Below are 15,758 nucleotides of genomic sequence, written 5' to 3'. Positions count from 1 at the left end.
TCACTGAGAAAATCTGCTTTAAATTGACTTTTGCTCCATTTAATAAACTTTCCTTTGTCCGACATGATATGATTTGAAGTAAAATTCAGGGTTCTGGTACAATTAGCCATTTCCTCACCTCCTGTGTACCTTTAGTCCAGACTAACTGGCGCCTCTCAAATCCCCTTTATGCTTGGAAGAACTCATGTTGTTTGTTTCCCAGCTTTTATGGCCTTGACATAATGTGGTGTGATCAGAGCTCAGTGGTGTGGAGAGCTAGCTAATTAATGCCTCATCAGGTTCAGGCATAACTCCAGATCTGTTATCAAGTGACTGGGCAATTTACTGCCAGAGTATCATTCTTTACATTTATTTTTCGAAATTATCATTACTATTTGTTCAGCTATATTACAACAATAATGTGTGTTTTAACAAATGGTTGGGGCAAGTATCTCACACACTGACGGAGGTGTAGATGGGGGCAAGACTGGGGAAGTATATAAAAACACTGGTGAACATTGCCAGTGTAATCAATTGAACATAGATGCCCTGAGGGAATGGGATTTGGTGCATAACTGATGCAAGATTCCACAATGCACTTTGGTATTAGTACCCTCTACCATTTTGGAAATCTTATTGTTTTAGCGTTCAAGGTTATTTACACAGATTGGAAATGGGAAACGGAAAATGTTTTGACCTTGATCCAATGTTCATCCGTCGTGTCACTGGTGTGTTGTGTTACAGGTGTGTGGTGATGGTTGGAATGCCGTTTCCCAATATCAACTCACCAGAGCTCCAGGAGAAAATGGCTTATCTGGACAAGACCCTGGTATGTTGCGGCTAGGTCTGAATGTAAATTGCTTCAAAATCCAGATATTGACAGTACTTGTCGAGACTGTGATGCTGGAAAAGCACAGCAGGTCAGGCCGCATTTGAGGAGATTGAGAATCAATGCCCGAAACGTCGATTCTCCTGCTCCTCAGATGCTGCCTGACCCGCTGTGCTTTTCCAGCATCGCACTCTCGACTCTGATCTCCAGCTTCTGCAGTTCTCACTTTCTCCTAATTGACCGTATTTTTTTTTATGCCAGATGCAGTGTATAGATGTCAATGTCCTTGTCTTTATGTGAGAACCTATTCCTGATCCTGTCTTGCCCTGCATTTGTTACCTGAATGTAGATGACTTGTGCAAGATTCAGAATAACACAAACAACACAGGCTGAATTCCTGGTCCAGCTGAGGTGGTCTGGGGACTTGTATCGTCACCCAGCCTCTGAGAGTGGAAGGCACTGACACAGCAGCATGGAGAGACGCTAACACAAAAAATGCCCAGGATGAAGCATCAGCAGCCAATGAGACTTGCCTTCAGGCATAGCACATGTGACAATATCTTATTTCGGTGCATTAATTAGTGCTTTCAGTTAGAAGCGAGGACCCTATTAAAAAGATAGTCTATGACGGGGAACCCAACACATGACAAAGTTCTCCTCCCAACGTTTGTACATTCCCACAGTTTTTCTTTTGAGTTATGTTTATTGTAACACTTTATACAAATATATATTCCACTTTCCACTCCCTCCAATCTCCACCACCCCTTTCACTTTTGCCAATCACAGGCAACAGAGAGAGGGTCACCATCAAACTCTTTTATCTCTTGTTCCTCTGGCTCCATGGTTACACTGCCTCCATTATTGCCAGCTGTAGGTAGAGCACATTTAAGATAGTGTGAGCAGATGCAAAGTCCCTTTAGGATTCAGAGTCACTCCTACCATTGCTTGCCTGCGGTTTGTGCAAGTGATATGTGGGTGAGAATTGAATTTGAAACAAGCGGCACGTTGGCACAGTGGTTAGCACTGCTGCCTCACAGTGCCTGAGACCCGGGTTCAATTCCTGCCTCAGGCGACTGACTGTGTGGAGTTTGCACGTTCTCCCTGTGTCTGCGTGGGTTTCCTCCGGGTGCTCCGGTTTCCTCCCACAGTCCAAAGATGTGCAGGTGAGGTGAATTGGCCATACTAAATTGTCCGTAGTGTTAGGTATAGGGGTAAATGTAGGGGCATGGGTGGGTTGCGCTTCAGCGGGTCGGTGTGGACTTATTGGGCCAAAGGGCCTGTTTCCACACTGTAATGTAATCTAAAAAGCATGTGCAAAGTATCGCTGTGCCCTGCAATTTCTGTGATGCAATGTCCTTTTGACTAAAACCTTTGACTAAAGGTTGATTAAATCCCTTTGGAGGCAGCAGAGGAAAGATGACATTAGGCTGACCTTGTGCAAAATGAATAAGCATGTTTGTATGAAGGCTCAGTTTGTAAGCCCTGGCGGAATTAATCACTGTGCTCCACTAACTCTATCCCTGATGCCTGTTCTCGTGCTGCTTAAATCAGTGTGAGTGAGAATTGCAGGGAACGTACTTTCTGAAACAGGGTCTTCAGAAAATCTCCAGTAAATGTGGAATGACAATGGGAAATTTTAGCAGGTCAGGCAGCATCTGTGGAGCGATGCTGATTTTCAGCATTTTCTCCTTATTTCTCAGATTTCCAGCATGCGCAGTACTTTAGCTTTGTGCTAAATGTGGGAGCGTTGACCATCCTCAGTGCAATACAAATATTTCTAATTTTTTTTCAGTGCAAGGCAGAGAATTAGTAGAATGGCCTCAAAAGTGAACTCTTTCTATTTCCTTTGCAATATGTTGGGAGAGTGGATTTTGTATTCCTGATCTGTTGCTTTATTGCAGCAGTCCTTTAAAAGCTGCTGGATTTTCCAGTTCCATGAGAATTTTGTACAATGCTTCACCACGCAGGGAGTATCAAAATAAAAGGATTGTCTTGGCTCGATCAGTTCAGCCGGGTACGTCTGTCCCTGCTGCAGAGATAAGTACACAGATCACAGATGCAACAAGTCCTCTCAGGTGAACAAAAGAGATCCTAGGTTTTGAAATAGAGTGCGGGAGTGTTTTTCCCCCCAGTTGCCATGGCTAGTCTTTATCCCTATATAAACATCATAAAGCATAATATCTACTTGTTACCTCATCTTTGTTTCCCAGACCTTGCTGTGCTCACATTGGCTACTGTGATTCCTGCATTGTTATAAAAGATTTTGTGACCCAATTGGCCATGAAAGGCACAATATAAATGCAAGCTAATTTACCAAATTGTAAATAATTCACCCATTTCTTTATGAAAACAGCATACTGCAGTTTTTCTCTCTCCAAAACCGTAACAACACAAACTTTTCTTAGACCATAGACAATAGGTGCAGGAGTAGGCCATTCAGCCCTTCGAGCCTGCACCGCCATTCAATATAATCATGGCTGATCATTCCTAATCAGTATCCTGTTCCTGCCTTATCTCCATAACCCTTGATTCCACTATCTTTTTTAAATGAATCCAGAGACTGGGCCTCCACTGCCCCCTGGGGCAGAGCATTCCACACAGCCACCACTCTCTGGGTGAAGAAGTTTCTCCCGAGCTCTGTTCTAAATGGTCTGCCCCGTATTTTTAAGCTGTGTCCTCTGGTTCGGCACTCACCCATCAGTGGAAATATGTTTCCTACTGCCGGAGTGTCCAATCCTTTCATAATCTTATACTTTTCATAATCTTCTTCTTTGATTTAATTACACCATCCAACTTTTGTCTTGGATCATCTTTAGCAGCTAGTTGTTTTCCATCTATAACATGGGCACACTTCAGCTGGCGTTTGTAATGTGTTCCAGATTCAGTAAAACTGAATAATATGGGTGACTCCAGGAGTGGTGTTTGGGAAGAGTGACCTCAACCAGGAGTGGTGTCTGGAGCAAACTGCCAGACTGTTTATAATATGATTTATGAACTGAGTAAATGGTTTATAATGTGCTCTAGGGCTGTGAACATGTAAAGTATCTGTCTTGCTCACTGTTGTATTTTAATTCTCCAGCCAAAAACTGATGGGAAGACTCCGGGAAAACTTCTTGTGGAAAATCTCTGCATGAAAGCTGTTAACCAATCGATAGGTGGGTGTCTGTACAGCATCGACACAGGGTTAAGTACTGTAAAGTTCAGAAATTACTTGCACTAACATATTACTGAGAAGGTGATAGGCAAGAAACTTTGTAGTAATTTTTGGACTGAACAAGGAGTACAGTGAGGTCACGGTGAGACTGAGGTGAATGTTGACCATCAGACCATAAGGCATAGGACAAGAAATTAGCCATTCAGCCCATTGGGTCTGCTCAGCCATTCAGTCATGGTTGATGTGTTTCTCAACCTCAATCTCCCGCTTTCTCCCCGTAACTCATGATCTCCTTGATACTCAAGAACCTATCTATCTCAGTCTTAAATATACTCAGTGACCTGGCCTCCACAGCCTTCTGTGGCAATGAATTCCATAGATTCACCACTCTCTGACTGAAGTTACTCCTTATCTCCGTTCTGAAAGGTCTTATCTTTAGTCTAAGGCTATGCCCTCGGGTCCTAGTCTCTCCTTACAATGGAAATATCTTCCCAACATTTCCTCTGTCCAGGCCATTCAGTATTCAATTAGATCCCCTCCCCATCCTTCTAAATTCCATCGAGTATAAAGCTAGAGTCCCCAAACGTTCCTCATATGTTAAGCTTTTCATTCCTGGCACCATTCTTGTGAATCTCCTCTGAACACACTCCAGGGCCAGTACATCCTTTCTAAGGTTTGGGGCCCAAAACTGCGTACAATGCTCCATATATGGTCTGGCCAGAGCCTCAGAATTACATCCTTGCTTTTATATTCAAGTTTTCTCAAAATAAATGCCATCCTTGCATTTGACTTCCTATCTACTGCTTCAACCTGCAAGTTTACCGTGAGAGAATCCTGGACGAGGACCCCCAAGTCTCTTTGCACTTCAGACTTCTGAATTTTCTCCCATGCCTCTATTTTTCCTACCAAAATGCATGGCATCATATGTTCCCACATTGTGCTCCATCTGTCACTTCTTTGTCCACTCTCCTAACCTGTCTAAATCCTTCGGCATCCTCCCCACCTCCTTAATGTTGCCTGTCCCTCTATCTCTATTTGTATCACCTGTAAACGTAGCCAGAATGCCCTCAGTTCCTTCATCCAGATCGTTAATGTATAAATTAGATTAGATTAGATTAGATTACTTATAGCTAGTGAAAAGCTGTGGTCCCAACACTGAGCCTCGTGGAACACCACTTGTCACCGTCTGCCATCCTGAGAAAGACCCTTTTATCCCCATTCCCTTCTTTCTGTCAGACAGCCAAGCCTCTACCCATGCTAGCACCTTGCCTCTGACAGCATGGGCCCTTATCTTACTCAGTAGCTTCCTGCGTGGCACCTTGTCAAAGGCCTTCTTGAAGTCCAGATAGATAACATCCAATGGCTCTCCTTGGTCTAACATGCTCAATACTTGCTCAAAGCATTCTAACAGATTTGTCAGGCATAACTTCCCCTTAATGAAATCATGCTGACTTTGCCCTATTTTACCATATTTTGTGGTATTCAGAAATCTGATCCTTCACAAAGGATTCCAGGATCTTACCCATGACCAACGTTCATTGGTCTGTAATTTTCCGTCTTTTGCCTTGGTCGCTTTTTAAACAAGTGTGTTACGTTAGCGATTTCTAGTCCTCTGGGACCCTCCTGGATTCGAGTGATTCCTGAAAGATCACCACTAACGCCTCCACTATCTCTTCAGCTATCTTCCTGCACTCTGGGGTGTAGTCCATCTGGTCCAGGTGATTTATCCACCTTCAGACCATTCAGTTTTTCTAGCACCTTCTTGCTGATGGCCATCATACTCAGCTCTGCCCCCTCATTTGCTTGAATTTTTGGGATATTACTCGTGTCTTCCACAGTGAAGACTGACGCAAAGTAATTATTCAGTTCCTCAGCCCCTTCCTTGTTCCCCACCACTATCTCTCCAGCATCATTTTCCAGCAGCTCAATGCCCACTTTTGCCTCTCTTTTGCCCTTTATATTTTGCAAGAAACTCTTAACAGTCTTCCTTTATATTATTTTGAGAAGGTGACCAAGTAGGTGGATGAGGTTAAAGCGGTTGATGTGGTGTATATGGATTTCAGTAAAGTGTTTGATAAGGTTCCCCATGGTAGGCTGTTACAGAAAGTATGGAGGCATGAGATTGAGCAGTTTGGATCAGAAATTGGCCAGCTGAAAGAAGACAGACAGTGGTGGTTGATGGAAAATGTTCATCCTGGAGTTCAGTTACTAGTGGTGGGCTGCAAGGATGTGTTTTGGGACCTTTGCTGTTTGTCATTTTTATAAATGACCTGGATGAGGGCGTAGAAGGATGGGTTAGTAGATTTGCAGATGACACTAAGGACGATGGAGCTGTGGACAGTGCTGAAGGATGTTACGGGTTACAGGGAGACATAGATAAGCTGCAGAGCTGGGCTGAGACGTGGCAAATGGAGTTTAATGCAGAAAAATGTGAAATAATTCACTTTGGAAGCAATAACAGGATTACAGTGTACTGGGTTCATGGTAAGATTCCTGGTGGTGTGGATGAGCAGAGAAATCTGTGTCTGTGTGCATAGATCCCTGAAAATTACCACTTAGGTTCATAGGGTTTTAGATTAGATTACTTACAGTGTGGAAACAGGCCCTTCGGCCCAACAAGTCCACACCGACCCGCCGAAGCGTAACCCACCCAGACCCATTCTCCTACATTTACCCCTTCACCTAACACTACGGGTAATTTAGCATGGCCAATTCACCTAACCCCTGCACATTTTTTTGGATTGTGGGAGGAAACCGGAGCACCCAGAGGAAACCCACGCAGACACGGGGAGAATGTGCAAACTCCACACAGAGAGTCGCCTGAGGCGGGAATTGAACCCGGGTCTCTGGCGCTGTGAAGCAGCAGTGCTAACCACTGTGCTACCGTGCCGCCCAAAGAAGGTTGTTAAGAAGGTATATGGTGTGTTAGCTTTTATTGGTAGAGGGATTGAGTTTCTGAGCCATGAGGTCATGTTGCAGCTGTACAAAACTCTGGTGCAGCCATACTTGGAGTATTGAATACAGTTCTGGTCACTGCATTATAGGAAGGATGTGGAAGCTTTGGAAAGGGTTCAGAGGAGATTTACCCAGATGTTGCCTGATATGGAGGGAAGGTCTTACGAGGAAAGGCTGAGGGACTTAAGGCTGTTTTCATTAGGGAGAAGAAGGTTGAGAGGTGACTTAAAAGAGACATATAAGATAATCAGAGGATTAGATAGGGTGAATAGTGAGAGCCTTTTTCCTCACATGGTGATGGCGAGCACGAGGGGACATAGCTTTAAATGGAGGGGTGATAGATATAGGACAGATGTCAGAGATAGGTTCTTTACTCGGAGAATAGTAAGGGCGTGGCGTGCCCTGCCTGTAACAGTAGTCGACTCGCGAACTTTAAGGTCATTTAAATGGTCATTGGATAAACATTTAAGTCATCATTGGACAAGCATATGGACGTACATGGAATAGTGTGGGTTAGATGGGCTTCCGATTGGTATGACAGGTCGGCGCAACATCGAGGGCCAAAGGGCCTGTACTGCGCTGTAATGTACTTGTTCTATATAGACGAGAATGCAATAGTGTAGGTCAGATAGGCTTCAGATTGGTTTCACAGGTCGGTGCAAAGTTGAGGGCCGATGAATTGTGTTGTAATGTTCTATGTTCTACTGGCTAACTTGCCCTCATATTTAATGTTCTCCCTCCTTACTACTTTTTTTAATTGCCCTTTGTTGGTCTTTATAAGCTTCCCAATTCTCTTGTTTCCCCCTGCCCTTCGCCACATTATATGCTTTCTCCTTTGCTTTTATGCTACTGCTGACTTCCCTGGTCAGCCATGGTTGCTTCACCCTCCCTGTTCCATGCTTCTCTTCCCTCGGGATGAATCTCTGCTGTGTCTCCTGAATTACTCCCAGAAGCTCCTGCCATTGCAGTTCCATTGTCTGTCTTGTTGGGCTCCTCACCCAGTCAATTCTACCCAGCTCCTCCCTCATGCCTCTGTAGTTACCTTTATTCAGCTGTAATACCATTATCTCGGATTCTATTTTCTCCCTTTCAAATTGCAGCATAAATTTAATCATATTATCACTGCCTCCTAAGGGGTCCTTCAAGTTAAGCTCCCTTATCAAGTCTGCCTCATTGGACAACACTAAATCCAGTTTTGCCAATCCAGGTGAATTGGTCATGCTAAATTGCCCAGAGTGTTCAGGGATGTGTAGGTTAGGTACATGAGCTAGGCGTAAATGTCAAGTGATAGGGTAGGAAAATGGGTCTGGGTGGGTTACTCTTTGAAGGGTCAGTGTGGTCTTGTTGGGCCAAAAAGGCCTGTTTCCACACTGTAGGGATTCTATGATCCTGACATTAATTGCAACACCATTGCAGAATCCCTTTTGTCCCCTCCAATTCCTCTGTAGCCATCATTCTCGTGAACCACACTGTTCTCCTCCAACACTGTCCATCCTCAGTGCAGCTTCTCAAGAGTGACTTGCCTTTGTTCTCTTTATACTTAATCTTATCCAGGAGATTACCAGCCTGGCCTCACATCCCTGTAGTATGCCCCAAAGATCTATCCTTGGTTTCCTCCTTTGCCTTATCTTCATCAGTAGTCATTGGGTGGAGAGCATGGGCAGGTCAGTTTCCAAGTCTGCACTGACCATACTCGTGTATAGCAGCCTTACTCCGCCATTCTAAACTTTTTTACTGCCTCGTAGAGTCAGAGATGTACAGCACAGAAACAGACCCTTCGCAGCTCATTCCATACACGTACCACCCTCTGCTTGAAAAAGTTGCCCCTTAGGTCTCTTTTACATCTTTCCCCTCTCCCTCTAAACCTATGCCCTCTAGTTCTGGACTCCCCCACCCCAGGGAAAAGACTTTGTCTATTTATCCTATCCGTGCCCATCATGATTTTATAAACCTCTATAAGGTCACCCCTCAGCCTCTGACATTCCAGGAAAAATAGCCCCAGCCTGTTCAGCCTCTCCCTATAGCTCAAATCCTCCAACCCTGGCAACATCCTTGTAAATCTTTTCTGAATTCTTTCAAGTTTCACAACATCTTTCCGATAGGAAGGAGACCAGAATTGCACACAGTGCTGTCTGTAATATCTGACTTTCACAGATCTAGGCCTAAAATTAGCCCCGTTTTCCTTCTGCTAAGCATTAAGAAAAGTGAATTTACTGACTTTTGATTCTTACCGCTGGCACCAGTCAATATCACCAGCCTTTTAATATTAGCCAGGAACTAATTGAAATGGTTTACAGGCTTGAAAGGAGCAGTGCTCAGCTGTAGAGAGAAAGTGCTTTCTGCTGAATCACAGTTCCCTGAACCAATGGCTTGTGTAGCAAGTTGTGTAGCACAATTGTAAGAAACCTTGTAATAGTATCAGGGACAAGCCTCATTTCTGTTGTTTATGGACTGCGCTGTTTGTAGGTCGAGCCATTCGTCACCGTGAAGACTATGCTGCTATTGTCCTTTTGGATCATCGCTACACCCGGTCCAACATCCTCAGCAAGCTACCAACTTGGATCAGAGCACGCACTAAGGCAGAAACTTCATTTGGACCTGCCCTTGGAGCCATCGGAAAGGTGAGATGTTACACTGAACTCCAGTCAGCCTGCAGTGGGACAGTGAAATTATCATTCCTCATGGATTGTGAAGAGAATGAGTGATGTAACATTAATCTCAAAAATCACAGCTCTTTAATAAAATCGTTTGGTTTGAAGAAGAGTGTTACATGAGACGTTTAACATGTCTCCACTTCTCAGGCGACTGTCTGTGTGGAGTTTGCACATTCTCCCTGTGTCTGCGTGGGTTTCCTCTGGGTGCTCCGGTTTCCTCCCACAGTCCAAAGAAATGTGCAGGTGAGGTGAATTGGCCATGCTAAATTGCCCGTAGTGTTAGGTGCAGGGGTAAATGTAGGGGAATGGATCTGGGTGGGTGCGCTTCAGCGTGTCAGTGGGGACTTGTTGGGCCAAAGGGCCTGTTTCCACACTGTAAGTAATCTAATCTTCTCATGTTTTGGGTTACAGTTCTTCAGAGACAAGAAGGCCCAAGGAGATGCTAAGTAGCTACAAGAGACCATTGCTGGGCTGAAACGTGGTTAACAGCAGTCATACTGGTGCCCTCCATCTGTTTCAAACCACTCCTTTGGTTATGGAGTTCTTGCCTAATTGTATAACAATGAAGTTGATTCAAATCCTTTTTTGCTGCTGCTAATTCTCCTGTGATTGTTTTATATTTATCTGTTGAGTAATATTTACTAATTATGTTAGTGTTTGTGTTTTTCTGCTGAATCTCAATAATAAAGAACAGAGGTGGCCTTGTTTGTGTGGTACTGGTGTTCCTTCTCTCCTCTTCCTCACCCTCCCCTTGCTCCCTGAATGTTTATACAGAAGAACCTCAATTATCTGAATTTCGGATTATCCGGACAAGATCACTAGGTCCCGATGCTTGACTAAACTTCTTGTCTGGTATTTGATTATCCGAACGTTCGATTATCCAAAGAACATACTGGCAATATGCCCAATGCTAAGTTGCGATAGCACATGTGAATAAAGACAGCAGAGTCCAGGGAGAACATCAGGGAGTTTAGGGGAGATATGCATAGAAAGTTCTTTATGCAGAGGGTGGTGGGTGCCTGAATGCATTACCAGCAGAGGTGGTATAAGCAGGCACGATACCATTACTTAAGATGTATCTAGACAGATACGTGAATGGGCAGGGAGCAGAGGGATACAGATCCTTAGAAAATAGGTGACAGGTTTAGATAGAGGATCTGGATCAGCGCAGGCTTAGAGGGCCGAAGGGCCTGTTCCTGTGCTGTCATTTTCTTTGTTCTATCAAAGATGTAAACTTCAAAGCAACACTCTGATAAGCCAACCTAAAACGGTGGGTCTCAGCACACAGAGAGGTATTGAACATGGTTAAGGTAAAAAGCATTTATAAAATGATTCAAAAAAGCCTCAATCAAGTAAGAATATTATTTGAATTACAGCTGAATTTTTCTATTTCCAATTCTTAAGAGAAATGAAATGTTTGAATTCTGAAATAAAAACAGAAAATGTGGAATTTGTCAGCAGGTCTTGCAGCATCTGTGTTGGAGGGGGGGGGGGTTAATGTGTGACCCCTGTCTTCAGACAGACATGACAAGTATTTGAGAAAATCAGTGGCCACAGCCAGAGTGCGTCAGTCTCTGGTCTTCCTTTACTGTGAACATAACAATGATGTTACTTGCTCTCAAGCACAACAATGTCCAAGTTTATCAATGATCCTTTGAAATAGACAGTTCATGGCCACAGACAGGTACAATGTCACAATGAAAGGTCAATTAACCCTATTACAAACACACAGAGTGCTGGAGAAACTCAGTCTGACCTGAAACTCAGGTCTGGCAGCATCTGTGGAGAGAGGAACAGAGTTAACATTTCTATTCCAGTAACTCTTCTTCAGAAGATGTTTCAGGACCTGTGAGTTTCTCCAGTAATTTTTGCTTTGTTTCAGATTTGCAGTTCCAGGATTTATTCTTCTTCAGGGCCCTCTTCAAAGAATGACTCTAGTGTCTGAGACTTACCATTGCTTACAATAGCTCCTTATCACTGACTTCTCAAACAGCTCATTATGTTAACTGCTGGATAAACAAGTCTGTTCATTAGTGAGTGGCATGTTACAGCTGTCAATGGACACATCTATAAGTGGTCAGTACAAAGATGCAATTACATTGAGAGGAGTTTCTGGCTGAATCATCACAGGCTAAAGTTTACTTGGTTATATATAGTAAGTACATGAGCTGGCTGTATCCATTTATTCGAATTGTGCCAAGTCATTCCCAGTACAAACACCAAGATGTTGCAGGACTTTAAAGCTGCACTTTCAAAGGTGATAGTCTTTAAGATGTCACAAACATGATAAGTTTTAATCTGTCACATGATTTTTAATTGTGTTCAGCCCCTGAAACCCTGAGATGTTCAGGGTAGTGTCCTAGGCCCAACCATCTTCAGCTGCTTCAATAATGACCTTCCCACCATCACAAGGTCAGAATTGAGGATGATTACACAATATTCAGTACCATTTGCGACTCCTCAAACTGAAGCAGTCCATCTCCAAATGGAATAAGATTTGTACAAAATTCAGGCTTGGGCTGACAAGTGGAAAGTGACATTTGGGCCACACAGATGCCAGACAATGACCATCTAAAAGAAAATAAGAAACAGGAACATAATCAGGCCACTTGGCACATTGAACCTGCTCTGTTATTCAATCATGGCTGATATACTCCTCAACCCAATTCTCCTCTCCTCCCCTTACTCTGATCCCCTAACTAATCGAGAGCCTATCTATCTCTGTCTTCAATACATTCAATGACTTGATCTTCATAGCCCTCTGTGGCAACCAGTACTGCAGATTAACCACCCTAGGGCTGAAGAAATTCCTCCTCATTTCCATTCTCAAGGGTCGTCCCTTCTCCCTGAGGCTGTGACCTCTGGTCCTAGTCTCTCTGACTAGTGGAAACATCTCCACATCCATTCTATCCAGGCATCTCAGTATTCTGTAAGTTTCAATCAGATCCCCCTTCATCCTTTTACACTCCATCGAGTACAGGCCTAGAGTCCTGAACTGCTTCATATACGATTAGCTCTTTATCCCTAGGATCATTCTTATAAATCTCCTCTGGAACCCTCCAAGATCAACACATCCTTCCTTGGATTCAGGGCCCATAACTGCTCACAATATTCCAAATGCAGACTGACCAAAGCCTGATACAGCCTCAGCTGTACATCTCTAGTTTGTATTCTAACTGTCTTGCCATGAATGCCAACATTAAATTTGCCTTTTTAACTGCCAAGTAAATCTGCAAGCTAACCTTAAAAAAATCCTGACCCAGGACTCCCAAGCCCCTTTGTGCTTCAGATTACTGAAACCTTTCTAAGCTGAGAAAATTGTCTCTGCCCCGTTCTTTGTACCAAAGTGCCTTACCTCACACTTTCCCATATGTATTCCATCTCTTACTTCTTTATCCTGTCTTTAAACTTGTCCAAGTTCTATGGCTTCCTCAGCACTACCTGTCCTGCTACTTCTCTCTTCCCTTTTAGATTTCTGAAAACATCTCTTGCAATCTTCTTTATATTACTATACTGTATTACTATTATCTGCAGCAAGAGAGTGCAACCATCTCCCTTTGACATTCCCCATTAACATTATTGAATCCCTCTCTAGCAACATCCAGTGCGGGTGTTACCATTGACCAGAAACTGAACTGGATGAGCTATACAGGCAGACCCTTGGTTACAAACCGTTTCTGTTTTGGTGTCCATTTGCAAGTCAGAACACATGCTGCACCATATAAAACAGCAGGTGCTAAATACAAAAAATGTTTGCATGTCAGTTGCCTCCTCACTCTCCACTAGAGTCGTACCGGAGGATTGGAAGGAGGCAAATGTTGTTCCACTTTTCAAGAAGGGTAATAGGGAAATCCCTGGCAATTAGAGACCAGTCAGTCTTACATCTGTGGTCAGCAAAGTCGTGGAAAGAATTCTGAGGGATAGGATTTATGACTATTTGGCAAAGCATAGTGTGATTAAAGGCAGTCAGCATGGCTTTGTGAGGGGCAGGTCATGCCACACAAGTCTTACTGAGTTCTTTGAGGAAGTGTCAAGACAGGTCGACGATGGTGGAGCAGCGGATGTTGTGTATCTGGAGTTCAAGGCATTTGATAAGGTTCCCCATGGTAGGCTCATTCATAAAGTCAGGAAGTATGGGATACAGGGAGATTTGGCTATCTGGAATCAGAATTGGGTGGCTGACAGAAGGCAGAGTGTTGTTGTAGATGGAAAGTATTCTGCCTGGAGGTCAGTGTTGAGTGGGATCCTGCAGGGCTCTGTTAAGACCATAAGACAGAGGAGTGGAAGTAAGGCCATTTGGCCCATCGAATGTTCTTGGACCTCTTTTCTTTGTAGTTTTTATAAATGATTTAGATGAGGAGGTTGAGGGGTGAGTTAGTAAATTTGCAGATAACACAAAGGTTGGAGGTATTGTCGATAGTATAGAGGACTACTGCAGGCTGCAGCGCAACATAGACAGGATGCAGAGCTGGGCTGAGAAATGGCAGATGGAGTTCAACCTGGATAAATGCGAAGTGATGCATTTTGGAAGGTTAAACCCGAATGCTGAATATAGGATTAAAAATAGGATTCTTGGCAGAGCAGAGGAACAGAGGGACCTGGGTGTGCAAGTACATAGATCCCTCAAAGTTGCCACCCCAAGTGGATAGGGTTGTTAAGAAAGCATATGGTGTTTTGGCTTTCATTAACAGGGGTATTGAGTGTAAGAGCCGCAAGGTTTTGCTGCAGCTCTACAAGTCCCTGGTGATACCACACTTGGAATATTGTGTCCAGTTCTGGTCGCCCTACTATAGGAAAGATACAGAGGCTTTGGAGAGGGCACAAAGAAGGTTTACCAGGATGCTGCCTGGATTGGAGGGCTTGCTGCATGAAGAGAGGTTGAATAAGCTCAGACTTTTCTCTCTGGAGAGAAGTAGGAAGAGAGGCGATCTGATCGAGGTATACAAGGTAATGAGAGGAATAGATAGAGTCAATAGCCAGAGACTTTTCCCCAGGGTAGGATTGACTGGTACGAGAAGTCATAGTTTGAAGATACTAGGAGGAAGGTATAAAGGAGACATCAGAGGTAGGTTCTTTATGCAGAGAGTTGTGAATCCATGGAATGCGTTGCCAGTGGAGGTGGTGGAAGCGAAGTCATTGGGACATTTAAGCGACTGCTGGACATGCACATGGAGAGCAGTGAGTTGAGGGGTGCGTAGGTTAAGTTACTATATTTTACATTAGGATTAAGTCTTGGCACAACATCATGGGTCTAAGGGCCTGTTCTGTCCTGTACGTTTCTATGTTCTGTGTTCTATGTCAGAGCTTTGAAATTACACCCCTGTATAGGATCACATTTGTAAGTACGAGCAATCATAAATCAGGCACAAATAAATTCTGTGGCTGCAAGACCAGGCCAGTGACTAGGAATTCTGGGGCAAGTAACTCACTGTCTGACTCCTCAAATTTCATTCACTATCACTAGTCACAGGTCAGATGTGTGGAAAACTCCATAATTCTCACTTGAGTTATGTGTACTAACCATTGAGTTTAACCAGGCATTAAACAGACTTATATTCACTCATGTAAATTTAACAGGGGCAGCACTGCTGCCTCACAGCACCAGGGATTCGGGTTCGCTTCTGTGTGGAGTTTGCAAATTCTCCCCGTGTCTGCGTGGGTCTCCTCCGGGTGCTCCGGTTTCCTCCCACAGTCCAAAAGATGTGCAGGTTAGGTGAATTAGCCGTGCCAAATTGCCCGTAGTGTTAGGTGCATTAGTTAGGGGTAAATGCCAAAACATGAGTCAGGGTGGGTTACTCTTTGGAGGGTCGGTGTAGGGCCAACTGTAGGGAATCTAATCTAACAAGTAAAACTGCAGATGTGGCCTGGATCTCAATCCTGAGCTCAGTCAGAGACGTTTATGGAGAGTTCTGGGCAGCACCTTAGAAGTTTTTAATTTTTAAATTGTTGTGTATCAGGACTTCCGCAGGTCCCTTAAGCCCCTTCACAAGGATTGTCTGGTTTGGTCCAATTTTGGAAACTTGCTCCCTACAACTCACTGTTGACAGCCAAGCTGGATGTGTCCCATTCTCTGGAATAAGCTCTCTGGAATTACTACTCTGATTCTCTTCTTTACAGTCCTCTGAGAAATCTCTGGGCCCTCCCTCCAAATATGTGCTTCTTTGGCTTGGAACATGGGTGAACCACA

The 15,758-nt window shown here is 43.9% G+C and overlaps 1 protein-coding gene across 3 annotated transcripts in view; it reads left to right on the top strand.

Annotated features, from left to right (window-relative positions):
- The window catches only part of ddx11 (DEAD/H (Asp-Glu-Ala-Asp/His) box helicase 11), an 82,487-nt gene extending 71,934 nt beyond the window's left edge, over positions 1-10,553 (top strand). The window contains exons 23-26 of one of the 3 annotated variants that reach the window (XM_043708916.1): positions 724-808; positions 3,888-3,963; positions 9,384-9,538; positions 9,983-10,553. In XM_043708916.1, coding sequence (XP_043564851.1) covers positions 724-808; positions 3,888-3,963; positions 9,384-9,538; positions 9,983-10,021 — 355 coding nt within the window. In that variant the 3' untranslated portion in view covers positions 10,022-10,553. The remainder of the gene's footprint in view (positions 1-723; positions 809-3,887; positions 3,964-9,383; positions 9,539-9,982) is intronic. The other 2 variants (XM_043708917.1, XM_043708914.1) reach the window with 2 other exon arrangements.
- Positions 10,554-15,758: the final 5,205 nt, after the last annotated feature.

This window comes from Chiloscyllium plagiosum, chromosome 19, assembly GCF_004010195.1.
Source record: "Chiloscyllium plagiosum isolate BGI_BamShark_2017 chromosome 19, ASM401019v2, whole genome shotgun sequence".
NCBI lineage: Eukaryota > Metazoa > Chordata > Chondrichthyes > Orectolobiformes > Hemiscylliidae > Chiloscyllium > Chiloscyllium plagiosum.
This window is presented reverse-complemented; position numbering and strand designations above follow the sequence as displayed.